General features: G+C 46.5%; 1 protein-coding gene across 2 annotated transcripts in view; it reads left to right on the forward strand.

The window, feature by feature from the left end:
- The window catches only part of PODXL2 (podocalyxin like 2), a 30450-nt gene extending 12011 nt beyond the window's left edge, over positions 1-18439 (forward strand). For both annotated transcript variants that reach the window (XM_015875274.3, XM_015875275.3), the window contains exons 3-8: positions 6235-7130; positions 8153-8227; positions 11176-11332; positions 12216-12277; positions 13796-13975; positions 14267-18439. In XM_015875274.3, coding sequence (XP_015730760.2) covers positions 6235-7130; positions 8153-8227; positions 11176-11332; positions 12216-12277; positions 13796-13975; positions 14267-14476 — 1580 coding nt within the window. In that variant the 3' untranslated portion in view covers positions 14477-18439. The remainder of the gene's footprint in view (positions 1-6234; positions 7131-8152; positions 8228-11175; positions 11333-12215; positions 12278-13795; positions 13976-14266) is intronic.
- Positions 18440-18617: the final 178 nt, after the last annotated feature.

The following is an 18617-nucleotide window of genomic DNA, read 5'->3' on the forward strand; positions in this document are numbered from 1 at the left end:
AGAGCCTGGTATAGCTGTTAGATCTGCCCCAGGCACAGATTTGAGACCCTGTATCAATCGAGGCAGAAAACAGGATGTTACACTTCTAGAGGGGGAAAATTCACTGCTTTGAAAGGAGACGTGTAGCCCTGGCTTCCTTCCCTGTTTGGTGTAAAGACGCTGGGGTTGGAATTGGTGGTTGTCTTGCACATGGGCCAGATCTGCAGAGAATTCAAACCTGTATTAGTTGTCTCTCTTTTTTGTCTGTTCTTCTGAAGTCTGTGTGGGGAAACTGCTCTGCCGTTTTGTGACTGCGAGGCTGAGAGACATAAAAAAAAACAATAGCAAAACGGCAGCTGCTTTTTTTTTCTTTCTTTTTTTTTTTCTCTCAAGTGCACTTGAATGTCCTTTAAAAATATTTCTGGAAAACATGTGGCATGTAGGGCCACCTGTTAGTCCATTAGAAAGTGAGAACAAACCCCCACTGGCAGAGCACAGCTCAGCCCAGGGCTCTTGATTCCCTTGAATAATGTGCCTTTGCTGATTTATGCTACAGAACGGTAAATCTATATTGACATCAGTGAGCGTCAGCCTGTGGAAGGACCCTGAGATTTATCTCCTTCTGTCAGAGGATACACAGAAGTGCACGCTTACATTGTGTGCTAACCTATCAGTTTGTCTTGGCTTTGTTGTTCACATACAGCTATTACCAGGTGGAGCTGCATCTGGAAGAGATAGTTAGGTCTGTTGGGAAAATGGATGCCGTATTCTACAGAACAGATTGGTGGATGACTTGTACTTCAGCCAAAAGACAGGTTGGAGGAGCTGTGAATGTGCTGCTTCTGCCCTCTGGCTTCTGGGAAACTCAAAAGCTGCTCAGGTTGACATCTGGGGTTTGCTGCTTTGTTTCACCTTTAGGATCAAGTTGGTCTGAGCCACAGGTCAACCTTAAAGATATAGTGGACCTGTAGGGACTTGTGACTGGCTTTGTTTGCCTTCTTTTCCACTTTCTCCATCTCGCTTTGTCTGAAGGCTTCCATACCCAGGTGTTTCCTTCTGTTTTGCTGGATTTCATGGGTAAAAGATGAAACATCTCTTCTAGCTTTAGAGGTAGAAGATGAGAGTCATCAGGACTGTGGGTCCATGCAAGTCCCCGATTCCTGGAAAAGGAGTTGTATGGCGTTGCATCCATCTTGGTATGACCCTTTGTTTGCACCTGGCTTCTGTTCTCAGTTCAATGAAGTCTTTAGGCTGAGGCAGCCTATTTATTAATTAGTGGGATGTGTGGGCTTCTGAAAATTGATCCAAGACTTGGGAGAGAATGGTGAATGAAAGCACTTAATTCCTCTCTTCCCTTGTCCAGAAGCTGAGCCCCTGAGGACTGGTGTGAATCATTACAGCCTCCAGCACATTGCTGGGCTGCCATGAGGTTGTTGGGCTTCCTTACACTTCTAGCTTCAAGACTGCTCCTGTGAAGTCCGTGGTGTGGCTGTGCTGGGAGCTATCAAATCCAGTCTTATGGGTTGCTGAGTCACTAGGGTGGCATGTGGCACTTTGGCGAAGGGGGGAAAAGTAATCTTTTAATTATTCATAGTAATTAGTGGTAGAGATTTCCATGAGAGCTAGGATGGGGGGTAGAAGGACAAGGGAGTTAGAAGGACTTTATCTAAAGAAAAATATGTTTTCCAACCAACTACTAGGATAAAGTCTCTTCCATCTCCAGCTCTTCTCTGATAGTGAGATTCGTTTATTTCCTTGATGAATTATTTGCCTCTTGTCAGAGGGATCTCAGTCTCAACCAGCCTTACTGAAATCTGCTGCCTCTTCATCCAGACTGACAGCAAAGCTGCAGTTCTTAATACCATCTTCTACTGAGCCTTAATGAAATGAAGCACCTGGTAAAGACTGTCTACATAAGAAGCTTAATACTGAGTGGCCCCCCTGCCTGCACTCAGCTCCCAAGATGCCTCTTGTTTGTGCCCTGGTTTAATGTGCACTGACACGTTAGGTGATCTGTCTTGGGACAAGTGATCTTGACCAGGCCATTGCTTACAAAGACTGATGTGTGACAAATGGGGTTTGTCTGTGCATAGCACTATTCTGGTGGAACTATCTTTGACTGACTCAGTGTTTGGGTGAAGCTGGTTCCTTCTAGCCTTACTGCAGCTCACACACCCAGCAGGAATAAGGCATGGGGCTGTTTGGGAACAGCTGCAGTGCTTTGAAATGCCCAGTATCCACTGGAAACAACTTCCAAACATAATGAGATGTAACCACTTAGCTGCCTTTGGACTCTTTTAATTATGATGTCTTTGGATGCATCTCGGAGTGGCAGATAGTGACTTCACATACCTGTCCTGGAGAATAAGGGTATTAGCCCCAACTGGCTCAGTTCCAGCACCAGTAATTGCATTTTGCTTCCTTGAAACCCCCCTGCAATTTTAATTGGATGTTGTATGCCTTTTCACAGTAAGCCCTGCTGTTCTGTACTGTAAACCAGCAAGAAGATGCCACCTCAGAACTGTCCGTGTTTTAAGCGGCAGCTAAAATGTGTCTTGTACTTTGAGCTGTATTGTTGTGATGGGAGCCCAGGAATGTTCTTGTCTTTATTACATTGCCTTCTAGTTATCAGTAATTCAATCTCCAGTTAACGTGATCCTCTAGTTTAATCCAATAAAGACCTTATGGTCAGGTTATGTGTACTAAAAATGATGAGGCTCACCCTTTTTTTTTTTTTTTTTTTTGAGTTCTCAGTTGCTTTAAACAGTTAATAGTGGCAAATACAGGTTAGGGAACCTTAGAGGGCAATAACAGAGACTAGTTCTTCTGAATGAAGGAGAAACAGAAGTGTAATGAATTAAATGTCTGGCTGGGGAATCATGTGCTGGCAGAGTTCCATGTCCTGGCCCACCTGGTGTCAGGGAAGTTTTGGTATTGATTTCAGAGGAAGCAGGACACAGCCTAAATGGGGGCTCTCACAGAGGTTTGGAGCTCTTGTTCGCTTCTCCCAGGGCAAATAATCTCCGCAGGCTAAGGATATGAATCTGTGCGACCCAGGCTCAGGTCTGCCTGGATGATGTCAGAGTGCGGGACTTGGAATGGCAGATTGGCTGTGCAAGATGATTTCTATGGAAAATTGTGCCTGAGGGTCTTTTCAAGTGAGCTTGGAAGGCAAAAATCTCTGTGGTCTGGGAGGGATGAAGGTTAGATGGATGCTGTGATGCAGTACAACTACTGGAGGAAAGCATTAGGGGGGGCATAACTAAGGCAAGGAGGTGAGGTGGAGGTGTGGAATTTCATATTGGTGAACTGGACTCCCAAGGGGGTGTGTGACTGAGAATCTGTGGAAGAGAACATAATGCGGAGTGTAGCAGGCAGACACACCTCGTCTGGTCTGTCCCTGCAGGGCTGTATGGCTCGAGATGCTGAAGTGGTCCTATGGGCAGTTCTGAGCTCACTTCTTCTGGGAGCAGGTTGACTCTGTTGAGACTTCGCTGCTTCTGTTTGTGGCTTGTATGGGTATATGGCATATACCATCTCTTTGTGTGGTCACAAGTTCCTCTAATTCTTCAGCCTACTGCTGAACTCAGTAGGAGGCAGACCATGGCAGAAACAGAGATAATGATGCATGCAGTTGTTATTTACTCTCTTCCCGGACATCCTTCTGATTGGCAGCCTTCTGCTTCCTTATTGCAGTTCGAGCTGATAAATTAGCTTGACAGATCTGGCAATGCAGCCAGTTCCATAATTCCTTTATCTTAAAGATCTGCCCTACTTCTGCAGCATGAACACATGCCATCTGAGGCTGTTGGCCACTCTGTTCAATGGCTTCTACTTCTCATGGGTCTCCAGCAAACCTGGTTGATACGGGACTGGGCAGCACTGACACAGGTAGATGGGAGGATCTATGGGTGCACTTCCATGTGCTCAGGGCATGGGAGCCAGTTGTAGAGGGTCTGCTGAGGACAACCAGCAGGGTCAGGGGGTTGCACAGACTAGAAAACTGCTTGTTGAAAGGGAATTGCTGGCTGAACGTTGGAATAAATAGCTAAAAATGGGAGATGTTCTTTGGTATCTATGTAGGGTTTAGGGGAAGGGGAATCAAGGGAAGTGCTGAGAAGGAGACACTTTCAGTGGGGAAACACTTAGCTTTGCATTGTGTAAGTGAGCTTGTCTGGGAAGAGCTGTGGGAAGAAGATCATTGCAGTGACTGAGGTCTTACTAAGATGGACAGTGTGGAAAAATTCCAACTGTAGAATAAGGGTGAAAGAAACTGAAACATGAGTGCTTTAAAAAGACCTGATCTTGAGAGGTAGATGGATACCCTGTCTTGATAGTGAGGCTGTGGAAGATGCTTCCAGACGGGAACCAAGTGTCATCTGAAAAGTCCGGAAGGAAAAGTTCAATAACCATCCCTGAACCTCTATGATTGGAAAGTTATATGGAGAGCAGCTTGTTTTAAAGAGCACAGAGCAGTACAACTTTGACCAGAAAACCTCAAGATTCAGTGTTCTTCATGAAAATTTCTGCATTTTTCCTCTTGCCCTATCTGCAAGGTAAGCAGCTGAATAACAGTCTAAGTAAGATATGAAGGGAGTTAAGATTGTGAGCTGTGGGGTCTTACTGAAGCAGACAGGAGGATGCTCTTGGTTTAGGATTCAGGGTGGTGGAAAGACTGGCAGCGAGTGGGAACGTGAAATTAATTAGCAGGGAGTTTGCCTGCTCCTGCCACAATGATTTGTTGCCTCTGAGAAGCAGCTCAAGTTTCAGTTTTCAGCTGCCATGGAAGATAGGAGCCTGCTGGGAGGGAGTGAGATCGGTTCTCCTGAGCTTCCTTCAGCCAGGAGAGAAGGGAAAGGCAGCAATCCCTCAGGCTTCCTTAGATCTTGTTTGTGGAAGGGCAGCATGGATGCACTATGCAGGCTTCCCCTCTCAGGAGCCAGCTAATTGGTGACAGAGCACCTTAAAGGAAGGTTAAACCCATGACTTCAAAGGAGAGCTGATAGGTTGGGAGCATTCCCCACTCCTCTGGGGCAAACTTCATGCTGCTATTGCCCGGTTTGTTTTTCTTCTGTGCCCATCTCCTCCTGCTGCAAAGAGGGGCAGGGGAGGGAAGAGTCAAGAATAGCCAAGAAAGTCTTTAGATAAGGGAGGTAGCAGAATGGGTCACTGATCCTTTAAAATAATGCCTCATCTGGTATCTTTGTTATGGAGGATGAGACCAGCATTTCCCTCACTTTTTGCTCACAGCATGTCAGCATGGGCAGGGCTGCTGCTGAGGTTTGTGCTTTTGGTACAGACCTGGAGTGTCTCTGCAGCAGCAGAGCCCTGGGGGATGCGCTAAACCTTCACCATCTGTCTGCAGAGGGTCCTGACCTAATGTCCTCAATCCTGTGGTCTGTGGCCACATCTGCCATTAACCAGCAACTTTGTTTCTGCAGGCACTGAGACACTTAGCTGTTGGTAAAGGCCTTTGGGAAGACCAGGCATCTGACTTCACATTTACGAGATGTCTTCTCCCCAAGTATTTCTCTACATTTGTCTAGCAATATCACAGGCATTCATAGTCAGAACCACAGAACAACTTGGAGCTGAAGTTCATCTCTTGTTTCTGACTTCTGTTTCCTTACAGCAAAACTGCACCTTAATGATATGGGAATATCATTATGCAGATGTTTGTGGGATGGCTTTTCCACTGCAAAGTGCAGTATAAACTGGAATTCTGCATTTCAAAGGTGCCTAGGTTAATTCAGGTTTTGGTGCTATAACCTGAGCATGCCAAGGAAGAGGACTTGGTTTGCTGTGCTGCTGTTTTCTTTCCTAGAATTTCCTGTTTAGCTTGTGTAAGATGTTACAATCTATCATGTTTCTGAATCCCATGCAGAATGAATCCCTGGGTGCCAACCTGGTTCCTAACACTCATAAACTCACCTTAGAGATACCAGGTGTCGAAGCTGTTAGTTGCAGATCTATGAAAACACCTTCAGGGTAGAAAGGAGTGAGAGGAGTAAACATGTGAATTTTCCCTGGGGAAAGTGGGTTCATTGGGGTGGGAAAAGAAGCTGGGTAAATACCAGAGTTTGCACTGCACTTGCCAGGTGAGTTTTTTCTTTTCAGTGGCAGGCTGTCCTGTCTTAAAGATCTCTGCGATTAGACCCTATCTGTGGCTAGATGCATGCAATGGGGACAGATCTCTTGTTTGGAATTCACAGGTGTTTAGGTTTTGACATGAAGTCTCTTGGATCTCTTTTCCAGACTACAGCTTTTCTGCTGCCTCTCAGAAGGCCCCGCTGAAAGGGAATGGGACACAGACAAAAGAGAACTGGGAAGCAGCCACTGTTCAGATGCCAGCAGAGTTTGTAGAGCCTGACTTGCACACACCTTTCTCCAGCACGCTGGAGGAAGAAGAGGGGCTTCTCCCTATAGACCACTCAAGAGGAGGATTGGAGAGCCTCCAGACCTCAGAGCCGGAGGTTACATCTTCTGAACCAGTGGACCAAGAAGAGTCTTTGTCTGCCCTCCTGTTTTCTACAGCCTCCGCCAGGCCAGATGTTGTGACCGAGGCTGCCGTAGGAGGACAAGAAGAGGACACCGTTTCTCCTGGCTTAGACCTTGGGAGCAGCATGGGTCCAGGTCTTCTGCCTGTGTCCTCTGCTTTTTCTACTACTCCTGCACAGACTCCTGGTGTTTCAGAAGAACAATTTGAGGTGACAACTGGAGATATGTGGGCTGTTGAGGGAGCAGATTCGGAACAGACTGTGACTACCACAAGTGCAGAGCTTTCAGAGCCTACGATGGAGGCTGGTGGGGAAGAACATTCAGCTAGAGATGAGTTCTTGGAGACAACAGTGGGGTGGGAGATGCTGGAGCCCACAGTGCTAACTGAACTGGAGCAGACAGCAGAGATGCCTGTGGGGACACTTCCTCCTGGAGGCAGCTCCGCAGACACGCAGACTCTTTCTGGTGGTGAGCACCATCCAGTTTCCTCTGCAGCTCCGTGGGACAGGGCTGATGAGCCTGTGCTGGATCCTGTCTGGAATGACACAGAGGTAGCAACAGAGACTGTTACAGCAGAGGGGAGCTTGTCACCACAGGCTGGAGATGCCCGCATGGCCATGCTGCCGACAGAAGTGCCCTGGAATTCAGCACAGGTAGCACTGGGAGGTGGGCAGTGCATTAGAGGTAGCAGTGGAGATATTTGATGAACTCCTTAACCTTAGCAGTGCCATGGGTCTGACTGGTTGAAGAGCTTTTCTGTTTGCCCAACCCAGCCAAAACTACATTTTGGAGAGTTTTTCATAGCGTTTGTTAAGGGTACCCATGATTCTTGAAGAAATCCCTTCCCCCCTCACATCTTCCCTTATGAATTGCTGCCCAAAATATTGCTTCTAAAAAACACCTACCCTCTGGGGCACACATAGCAGCAAGAGCTCCTTGTTTCTTCAGCCTTCATTATTGGAAGTGTCAGGACAAAAATGGCCCCAAGGATTTCTGGAAAGGGAGTGAGAAAGAAGTGCTATTTTTGCTGCTTCAGCTGCTGCCTGATGCAGATAACAGATGCAGAGCAGGTGGAGCAGGGTACAGAGATCTGTGTGGATGTTTGTCAAGGGGGGCTCATAGGTGAGGAGGTGTGAGGTGAGCTGCAGTTCTTGAATTCAGCTGGTAAAAAAGACAAGAGGTAGGTGAATCAAACTGGCAAAAAAAAGTGCCAGGGAAAGCTTTTGTTCTTTCTGTCCCAAGGTATTTGGGACCCTGAGCTTAGTCCCTCTGTACTTCCAATCCTGCCTATAAAGTTTATGTGTGGTCCCAATTTCACCAGTTTAAGGACCACAGAGGCTTTTTGTCAGGTTTTGTGCTGTGCTGATCGCATACAGAACAAGGCTGCAGGCTAGAGAGTTTTCCATTGAGTTCCCCAGACTAGGTACAGGTGAAAGTTAAGATAGACTGTAGGAAGCTGGCACAGCAACCTTGTCCTTGCCTCATGTGCTTCTACTAAAATGAAAACACCTGGATGTTACAAATAGAAAAATGAATCCTTCCTAGTGCAAAAAGTTACAGTTACTTTGAGAAGCACTTCTCTGGGGTCTGGCACAGCCTCTTGTGTACTCTGTACTTTCAGCAGGAGAGCTGCATTTGCTATGCAAACCCAGCTGTCTTTGTCTTGTCTTTCCAGGTGATCTGCAAAGACTGGAGCAACCTTGCGGGGAAAAACTACATCATCCTGAATATGTCAGATAACATCGACTGTGTAAGTATGTCCACAGAGATTTGATGGCAGGGGAGGAATAGTGCTTAGAGATGTGGAGGCAGGCAAAAGCTCTTGCTGTGTGCTCTCACTACAAAACATTTTAAAAGCATTAGTTCTCAAAGTCCCTGTAGAGGCTGTGGAGAGAAAGGCAAAAAATATTCTTGTTCTCCAAGTGGGGAAAGAGTGGGTGGAGAGAGGATTTCTCTCAAGGTCTAGACTACAGCAGTTCCAGATTAGCTTTTCACTATTAGCTGGTAGTTTGTGCCAATGCTCACCTGGTTTATCAGGAAACATTAGAGCTTTTAACATCACACCTCTTACTTGCAGGCAACATGGCAGAATTGAGGCCTGATCCTCCTTCCCTCTATTCTTTTTTCTTTTACTTCCTCTCCTTCTAGGGTATAGTATCATTTCTCTGATGGCTCAGAGGAAAAAGAACTCCCTATTTGCCATGTGAATGGTTCAGTATCGAGAAGCTGTCGCTAAATCTTCCCTAAGTGCCTCTTTTTCCCAACCCCTTATCTTATGTGTTATCTGTGTCTGTTTAACCAGTCATGCTCTGCTAATCCAATGCCTGTCCATCCATCCCCATAAAGTTGCAGTTAATTCATGAGTCTGGAGCCCCTTGTGGATCTCTGGCTCATTCACCTCTGGTAGGCCTTTTAACAGGCACTTTGAAACCAATTGTGAAAGGCTTGAGGTCAAGGTACCTTTCATAATTCTTGGAAATGATTATAAGCCTGACAGACCAAGACCAAAATATTTCATCGGGGAACCATATTTTGTCCTTGTGTGTCTGTGTTCCTGCTTGCTGCAGCTCCAGCCAAGGGCAGAACAGGATGATTTTGTTACTGCAGGGTGACTCTGTCACTGACCTATTTCTACTACTGGTGAATTTCTGATGTTTTTTGTTTTTTTTTTTTTTGTTTTAGTATTTATGTGAAATTTTGGGGGACAGCAAAAGCAGATGATTCACTCAATAAAGCTGTTGACTTTAGTGTGTAAACCAACACTGAAGATGTTGACTGCTTTAAAGGTAGATTAAAAGCCGGTCTCTTCCCTTCTGACTAGTTTGCCCTTCAGAGAGTTTGAAGTCTCTCTGTTGCAGTGCACAATTACAACTCAGAAGACCAGTCCTTGAAAACCATATTCCTGCTGCTCTGTTTCTTTTGCATCCACAATTACTCTTTCTAGCATCTCTGTGGAGTTTAAATGCTTATTAATTTTGCAGTACATGGTAGCTTTCTTCTTTTGGTCTTCTGTTGTTTAAACCACTGGAAGGGTGAGAGCTTAAAAGCTGATGTGCTGATGTCTCTTGATAAAATTATGCCTTTACTGTTGAATCCTTGATTCTGCCATGCTGAAAGAAGATAATGTCCTGGGATTGGCAAGCCTGAACTGTTCTTCTACTTGATTTCATGTTTCAGAACATATTTCCCAATGAATGATTTGTGCTTTCTTCCTTGTTATTTAAAGGGACACTTGTCGACATAGATATCTAAACACAAACATTGCTTCATTCCCTTTCTCCCATTATCACTTTGCATGGCTGAAACTGGAATCAAGCTCTTCTCCTTTCCGCAATTGTTGACACAGTTTGTTTCCTACCCCTTGCTTAGTCTGGGCAGCTCACCTGCCTTCTGCCTGTCCCTTTTTGTTTTCTGGTTTCTGTATCTGAAACCTGTGTAGTTTGGATTTCTGGGACTGTGAGGCAGAATCTGCATTGCAAGTGCTGTAGCTTAAATTAAAATGGAGATTCTTAAAACATTTTTTGTTTGATGCCTGGTTCAATACAGAGTCCTAGTAAAAAGCCAAGGGACCATGAGAGAGCCCAGCCCCTTGCACGGAGCCACACCTTGAATGTTAATGTTCTTTATAGTGCTGGACCTGCTGCAGGGTTAGTGTCCGTATTGCTGGGTTAAGCTGGCAGCCTCTTTATCTCTTTAAAAGGCTCTGGACAGGTCAGTTACTTTAGTCCCTCTTGGCACATCTCCCACTCAGTACACCTGGAAATTTTGCTTAAGTGAGGACTGCAGGATCTGACCTGATGGTGGTACCTGGCTGTGTTCAGAAGGTGACCTCTAATTCTGCTCATGTGCTTCCAGACTCTTTTACAGCTCCTTTTTCTCTGTGAAGGAGAATTCGTCAGTACTCTGCAATCCCTGCTTTCCCTGTCATTAGAAACTTCTCACCTCTATTGCCCTGCTCTAGAGCTATGCTGCTCCCCTTTCCTCCACATCCCCCAGAACAGAACCTCAGACTGGCAGCAGAAGCCACAGCTCCGCAGCACCATGCTGCATCCTTGTACTGTTGCTCCAGCCTCCCTGCTCACTGCTCATGCCAAAACCCATAACCTGATGAGACAAGGCACTGGCAGGCCCTTGTGATTCAGGCCCCAGTCATCGGTGTCTTTTCCAATTAGGCCTTTTTCGGCACAAGCCTGTGCCTGCCTTGAGCGCTTCAAATTGCCATGGCAACAAGAGCTCTCCATTTTATTAATCATCTGTGTGGCCTTCAGGTTGACATGGCAACTGGAGATAAGAATAGAAACGCAGGAGTGGGAAAGCAGTGAAGGAGCCTGCCGAGGGATGGCTGGAGCATGTCAGGCCAAGCTGCACCTGCTGACCCAGTACTGGCTACAGGGAAAAGTCTGGCTGGTTCTTGCTTTATGTGATGATGTTGCTTCAGGATTCCTGTGTGCTGGGCTTGGCGTGAAGTGGGGTATATGGTGGCCACAGGAGTTCAGGAAGCAGGACAGGCATGTCCTGAGACCTGCATGGGTTCAGTCTGGGCACTGAGGCTGCTAAGGAGAGCAACATCCCAAGTTTAGCGTTGCTAGCTTTTGGGTGTATCTGATGCAGGGGTCTTTGCCATGCAATCATGTGAACCCTGAAGTGCTACGTCTGCGATTGCCACCACAGCTCACCAATGTCCCTTTCCCATGACAGGAAGAATTTCGGCTGGAGAGGGGTCCCCAGCTGTTGGCACTGGTGGAGGATGCTTTCTCCAGACAGACAGATGGGCTGCAGGACCACTGGCTTATCTCTCTGAGCAAACCCAATGAGAATGACAAGCACTTGCTAATGACACTCGCAGGGGAACAGGGTAAGTGGTGGAAGAAGTATTCCTGTGATAGGGGTTGTTTTTAGGGTGCTTCCAAATGCATGTGCTTAGCCATGTTGAATGGAATTTTTGCTATTTTGCAATTCAGTCCCACCAGTTCCCAGTGTTAAAAGGATTCAAGGAATGGAACGGCTTGTCCCTCAACATTTGCACTAAGCTCAATCTGCACTTCACTTCCTGCTTTCCTCCCTCCCTGAATTGCCTTCACATGAACATGTCAGCTTTTTCCCTGTCTTCTGTGCTGTCCTCCATGAGCAGACCTCTGCTATGGCAGAACACAACAGCCGGCTCTTAGGTCACTTTTTAACTTCTTGCTTAACTTTCATCTGTACTTGGCCAGTCCTGACGGTGCCTCTTGCATTCCCAAAGTAAAAAGAGCTGACACTAGAGGCAAGTTGTGCTGGGGCGTTTTAACATCTTCAACCCCTTCTGGAAGAGACGCTAACCTTTCCAAAGTGCCCTGCAATGCAAAACACACTTGCTAAAGGATGTGATAGGTAAACTTGGATTTCTGTGGAAATATCTTAAGTGCTGCAGCTCAGGATCGGGTTAAGCTGGCAAGGGTGGGGGGCTCATCTGGGCAGGATAAGTACTTGCCTCTATGCTTCTGTGGCTGCTGGGAAGGTATTGAGGTGCCTCAAGTATCATTTCATGCCTGGATTTTTTTTCCCTCCTTGAAGAACATTTGGAAGTACCCTTGGTCTTATGGTCCTTGAATTTTCAGTCTAAACCTGAAGTACCAATGAACAAAAAAGCATGTGTTCCCCTGCTTCCATCTTGTTGGGCATTTCACAGTGATGAGTGCATCTAACTCAGTTAACTTGAGCTGAAAGAGCAGCACTGATCTCTGTCTCCTTCTTTACAGGTGTCATCCCTACAAAAGATGTTCTCATGGCACTGGGGGATGTTAAGAGGAGCTTAGCTGAGGTAAAAGCCTGTCTGCTTGCATCCATCCTTTAACACTGGCTATACAATTAAAATAAGCACCGTGCAAACTGAGAGGCATCTCAGTCTAACCAAGTGCTGAACCCACAGCAGGCACACAGATTAATCTCACACTTGACAAAGTCCCTTCTGTCCTCTCTGGTAGTTGCCAGATCATCAAATATGTGTTCCCATTAAGAAAGTAACTGTGGGTTATTCCCTGCATGTTCTTCTGGTTTAGTTTTGAAGTTGCTTTTCACACATTCGTTTTGCTGGGCTACTTGGTCTCATACTTTCCACACTCTTGCCTGTGGTGATGTGAGTGCTGCAGGGCCCCAGAATCAGCCCTGCTGATTTCCATATACTGGCTGTTGCTCGTTGCTCAGTCTTTGCTGATGGAGGTGGGAGAGGTGACTGTACTAGGTGGGACACATTCATACACCTTTCTTCTGCTATCTCAAGGTCTGCATTTCACTTTATTTAGATAACTGCCTTCCCAAAGGCAGCTAGAGAACCACAGGTGACTGATGTCAGATTCCACTGCTGGCTGCCTCCTGTCCTCATGTATTACTTCTAATCTTAGGCAACTTGTAAGAGTGAAGAGATGAGGGCAGAATAGTCCCATGATCTGAGTTTGACACTTAGGTTCTGAAGGCCAGATTCTGATGCTTTTTTTTTTTTCCTTTATTTTTTTTCCCTCCCCTTATACACTCTTGGAGTAACTCTGCTGACTTTAGCATTAGAATTGGACCACCACCTTGCTGGATGTCTCCTCTCGGGCTTTTCCCTGACCTAACGAACTGGTGCAGTTAGATAAAGCAAATTAAGTGCTCAGTGCATTATTGATTGGCTTACAGCAGAGAAAGTGCTAAAATTCAACCCTGTAGAAATAGTGTGACTGGAGTATCAGCAGCTAGAACTGTCCAGAAAGGGTTCAAGTCAGTGTGAGGTTTGAATTCTGTGTATGACAATACCCTCATGTTAACACGTATCCTACCACAGTAGTTCACTGCCTGCCTCTGACTCTACAGCTCTGTCAATAACGAAACATTGCTCACTGCACTGACCTTGCACCAGCATGGACTTGGAAAAAAGAGGGAGGATATTCTCTTACATCCATCATACTTAGTATTGAATTGTTACATAACCAGGCTGGAATCCACCAAGTCACAGGGAATGACGTTGAGCTTTGCTGACAATTAAAAGGGAACTGAATCTTGGATGTTTTCTCCTGTGAAAGCTTCCTTGTCTTGCATGTTTGATTCTTGTGCAGGCAGTCAAGGCAGGATTATGCCCACTGACACTTGGCTGATTGGCCAGCTCTTAAGGAAGATGGTGTTAAATCTGTTCATGTGCCTTCTAGTCATGTAAGACAGTGAATATCCTGGCTCCCTAGCCCTGCCTTTTAGATCCTCTGCCCACACTGACGGTCTCGTACTTAAACCCAGAAAACTGAGCGGATCCTACCTGATGGCAGGCCAGGGGATTTAGTGTACTACTTCTTTCCTTGCTTACTTTCAGATTGGTATCCAGAACTATTCAACCACCACAAGCTGTCAGTCACACCCCAACCAGACACGCAGTGATTATGGGAAACTCTTTGTGGTACTGGTGATCATCGGCTCCATCTGTGCCATCATCATTGTACTGGGGCTCATATACAACTGCTGGCAGAGACGCCTGCCAAAAATGAAGAACATGGTGAGCACTGGATGGGGGGGAGGGTGATTGGATTCTAATTCTGTGGGATGAAAGGATTTGGAAAGTTGAGGGAGATTGTTTTTCCCCATCCACTTTGTGGACATAGCTGGATACACTGCTGGAGAAGTGGTGAAGCTGTTTAGGCAAAAGAGGGATGTAAACCTGCGCACCTCTTGATGTGCTCAGGATGGTTCACTTCTGCTGCAGGGTTTGGTTCAGGAATAAATTTAGCGCTCAGCAGCACTAAGGCCTATTCTCACTTGTCTGTGTGCTCCTCTCCCTCCTTTGCAGTCACATGGTGAGGAGCTGCGCTTTGTTGAGAACGGCTGCCATGACAACCCCACCTTGGATGTGGCTAGTGACAGCCAGTCAGAAATGCAGGAGAAGAAGCAAAGCGTGAATGGTGGAAACACCATCAATGGCCCTGACAGCTGGGATGTCCTGATCAATAAGCAGGCGAGCGAGGATGTGGATGTGTTTGAGGAAGACACACATCTTTAGAAAAAGAAGAGAGGGATCAACCCCCTTAAATATAATTGTCTCTCTCCTGTCTTGACTGATGGACCATGGGATCAAGTGGCTTATCAGGAACAACTGAAAGGCTCTGGATGGGTCAGATTTTTTGGGCAAGTTTTCCCGATGGAAGTCCTGAGCCTGCATCTGTGGCTTGTAGCCAGGAGGATCACTGAACAGAGGGAAGTGGGGATGGGTGGGTGGGTAGGTCTCTGTGTGTGTGTTCCTATCAGCAGCACCAATGCTTTCATCACCTTTAAATGCACTTACTGTAGTTCTCTGGTAGTGGCTGAGAGTAACTGGGCTTGAAAAAAAAAAGGAGTTGAGGCTAAGTGTAGCACCAAGAGTCCAGCTTTGGGGAATTAATACACTTAAGAGTCCTGCTGAAAATATGTCAGCCAGATCCTGACCTTGATACATCTGGATTTTTATTCAATCCCTGCAGGTTCCGTAAAATGTATGAGCTGTTCTGGATGGGAGGGAGTGACAACTATGTTGATATCTTGGGCTGAGTTTGCATTCCACTCCATGAGAAGAGGTTTTTCTAGCAGTCTGGCATTCAGATGTTTACATCTGGGAAGAACATCTCAGTGTCATCTCTTTCTTTTTCCTCCTCAATCTCGCACCCCTAAACAGCCCACACTCCTTTTTCACTTCCACAGCTCCAAGCTGAGCTTGCAAAGTCTGAGCACTTTACCCTTGTTTGGCTTATTGCAGAGAATTTGGTGCCATGGTGCAGCATCTCAGCTGGAAGTTTGTGTTAGGTTGGAGAGTTGTTCAAAAAGGACCTTTGCCTCTTTCACCTAACAGCCTATGAAATTAGCAGCAAAGTATCCCTCGTCTCTGTCTTAGATTGGCAAGACTTTTCTATTCCTATTCCATTTTCCAGGATAGTTTGGTTTCAGTTAATCTTTTTGAGGTAAGCGTAAAGGCTGTGGGAAACTCTTACCAGGGAGAAAAGTGAAAACTCGAACTGATAATTTTCTGACCCTTTTGTTTCCTTTCCAGGATCCTGCCTTGACGTGTGAAGTGTATAATGTCATATTGGTGTAAATCAGGGTAACTCTTTAAAATTGCTGCATTCAAACAAGTGTAAAAGCCTGTTTAGATGAGAAGCAGATCTAAGAGCTCCCCAATGAATGTTTCTCAGGCATGCCTTAGGCAACTTTGAGGCCCCAACTCCCTGAAGATGTGTGATAAAAGGCACGTGAATATGCATAATTGTTCTTTGAGCCCTGTCTAAATCGAGACTTGGAACTACTTTCAAGCCTGGAATCCCAGAACATTTGTTTCTTCTATTACCAAGGGATTGAGGGACTTGCTTAGGTCAGTGGCAACGCTATTCCTGTCCATTGTGGTGATCTGCTTGCTTGCTTACAGCAAGACGCAGCTTCACGTTTGGTCTTTAAGGTAGACCTTGTACAGAAAGACTCCAGATATGCAGTCTGTAAATCTATCTCTGTATGTGTAGGTATTTTTAGCATGTTCATCCCTGATGTAAGTCCCTAAAGTCAAGGTACAAAAGAGTCTGTTTCATTTTGCATTGCGCTTTGCATACAAACTGAATCACAGATCACCTTGATATAGGACCAGCTTGATAAGTCTATTCAAGGAAAGTGATAGCCTTCAGTTTCCTATCCAGATTCCAGTTTTCAGTGTTTATTCTGCCTATGTTGTGGTGTGACCACCAGTTCCTTTTGTATCTTGTTGGCAGAGCTGCAGATACCCAGAGGAGTTCCCTCTCCTGCCCTAACAGTTGATAATGGGTGGCTGGTGTGGGGGAGCTGTCAGCACACATTAATGGCCACTTGCGGCCATTTGCTGACCATCCCTCACTGATGAGTCCTGCTGAATTAGGTGGGTTTGTGCAGTGAAACTGCACAAGTTCATTGGCTGTGTTGATGGCATTTTGGGCTTCACAGGATTAAATGCAAGTTGTTAATATAATATGGTGAGTAAATTTAAAGCATGGAGTTTAAATTTGAGTTTGTATAGCACTTAGCATAACAGGGCCTGGCATGGCTGTGGCCTTTAGGCAGTTTCACTGTATAAATGTTTCTAAGTCCAATAATCTTCACTAAATACGTTTCTTTGTTTGTTTGTTTTTTTAATCCAGTGGCTATTATGAAGGTAAAGCCACCGGTCAGATGTGAATTAGATCATACACAAAACACTTTCTTGGTGCACTTCATTGCTAGGAGCTGCTTTGGCACCTTTTCTCTCTGTGCTATAAATTAAGAGAAACAACAAGGTGCTGATAAAGTATGCTTCCTGCTGGACTCAGCACCTCCTGATCTGGTCTAAGTCTTCAAACTCTAAAGAAAGCAAGGAGGACACGGAGGCTTACTAATAGCCTTGCAAATCCTCCTGGTTCGCTGCCCTGGGTTTTTACAGCCTGACTGTATTCTAGAGCCTGTAGTGGATTCCTCTGAATCTGGAGAGCTCCAGGATATCTTGAGAGCGCCTGAGGGTGGCTACCACAAAGACCAGGACAATATTCTGATGTCTCTGATGGGGTGTGCTTGTCTTTATGATCTCAGTTTATCTCTGGAAATCTTCTGGCTAATAGCATTTCATTGTAGTCTGGTGATCTTTCTATTCCCTTTCCACTTGTTTGGGGTTTTTTTTTGCTCTGTATTGTTTTTTGCACTAGTTCGATCTTGTTAAGTCAATTGCACTGTTGTCCTCTCCTGCAAGCCCTGCAGATGGGTCACTTCCTGCTACATGCAGGCTGGGAAGTGCTGTAGAAAGGCTGTGTGTAGCCCATATCACTTTGTTGTTCGGAGCCTGGGTCCAGGTCTGTACAGGGAGGACTTAAAAAGGAAGAGAAACTTTATCACTTGTTATGGGAAACTTTTCTATCAATTAAATGTAGTTAAACTTCTTTTTAACAAAGACTGTCAAAGCTGGACTTGTCAGAGAGGTGCACCGGGCACAGAGCAGACAGAAGACAGAGTCATTCCTGGAAAAGCGTTTTCCACCTCCCAGGACTTTTGCTGTCATCCCATCTGCCAAACGTTTGATGGCACTGACACCTGGTGGCTGCCGAAGAGTTGGAAACAAACAAAAAAGGACGTTCTTCCCTTTTCTTTACGGATATTTGTTTCCTGTGACTTGCCTAGAACAGTCACCTGCTTTACTCACAGGGGCTGCTGGAATCACTTGTGAGCAGAGGGGCTGGCACTGCAAGGATGTGATTGTCTGCAGAGTGATGAGATGTTCTCCTGTGTCACCATGTAGGGGTCCAGGACTACGGCCAGAAGTCAGAGGCTCTGCCTGGAAGCAAATGTGGTTCATCAGAGCTCAGTGGGTGATGGCATGAATGACTCTGTGGCCCAGAGCTGCAGTGCTGGATGCACGGCCAGGAGCAGAACGGCTCCACCTCTGTGGGACAGCAGCCAGATGGGGCAGGAATGGCCCAGCTGCAGATTACTTCCAGATCTTGCCGAGATATCCTGAATGGGGTCTGCAAAGAAGGGTGTAGAACCACACGTGCTGATCCTTTGACTCCTGCAAGCCTGCCTCGTGGTATGTCAGGTGTAGAGACACAGAGCTGCCTGCTACCTGCTGAGCTGCGCTATCTGTAACAGGCTGCCAGCATTCTACCCATCACCGGTGTGCAATAGAGGCACAGCAGTGCACGGATGATTGCTCCGTGACCTTGGAGCAGCACAGCAGCCTCCCACCACGGCTGGTGCCCTCTGCAGCTCCTCTGTTGCCTGTCCTTGGAGCAGCTCAGCCCTTTGCCTGCAGCTTTCACCTGCTGGCAACCCTTCTGCGAGCTCAGCCCGGCCACTTGGCAGCCCTCCTTCCTGCTGGCCCCATAGCTGGGCCGCCAGCCCTGCTCACTACTTGGGCAATACAAACACTTGTGTCTGGCCCTACAAGCGCCGAGGCCCTGGATTTGGTTTCTTTGCAATAAAACGCACCTCTGTGGTGTCTGACCACTGACCCGGGTGGCCTCTGTGTGTCTGTCTTGTTTCTCTTTCCTATCCCTATCGGAGCAGCACAACGGGATCCCCCCTGTCCCTGCCCCTTCTAACCCGGAGTTCAGCCGCGCGCTGCCCCGCACCATCATCCGGGCGGCGGTTGTTCCTCCGCTCCGCGTGGGGGCGCTGCTCACCGACTC

The sequence above is a fragment of the Coturnix japonica genome, chromosome 15, assembly GCF_054131305.1.
Source record: "Coturnix japonica strain WE chromosome 15, WE-NBRP24, whole genome shotgun sequence".
Classification (NCBI taxonomy): Eukaryota; Metazoa; Chordata; class Aves; order Galliformes; family Phasianidae; genus Coturnix; species Coturnix japonica.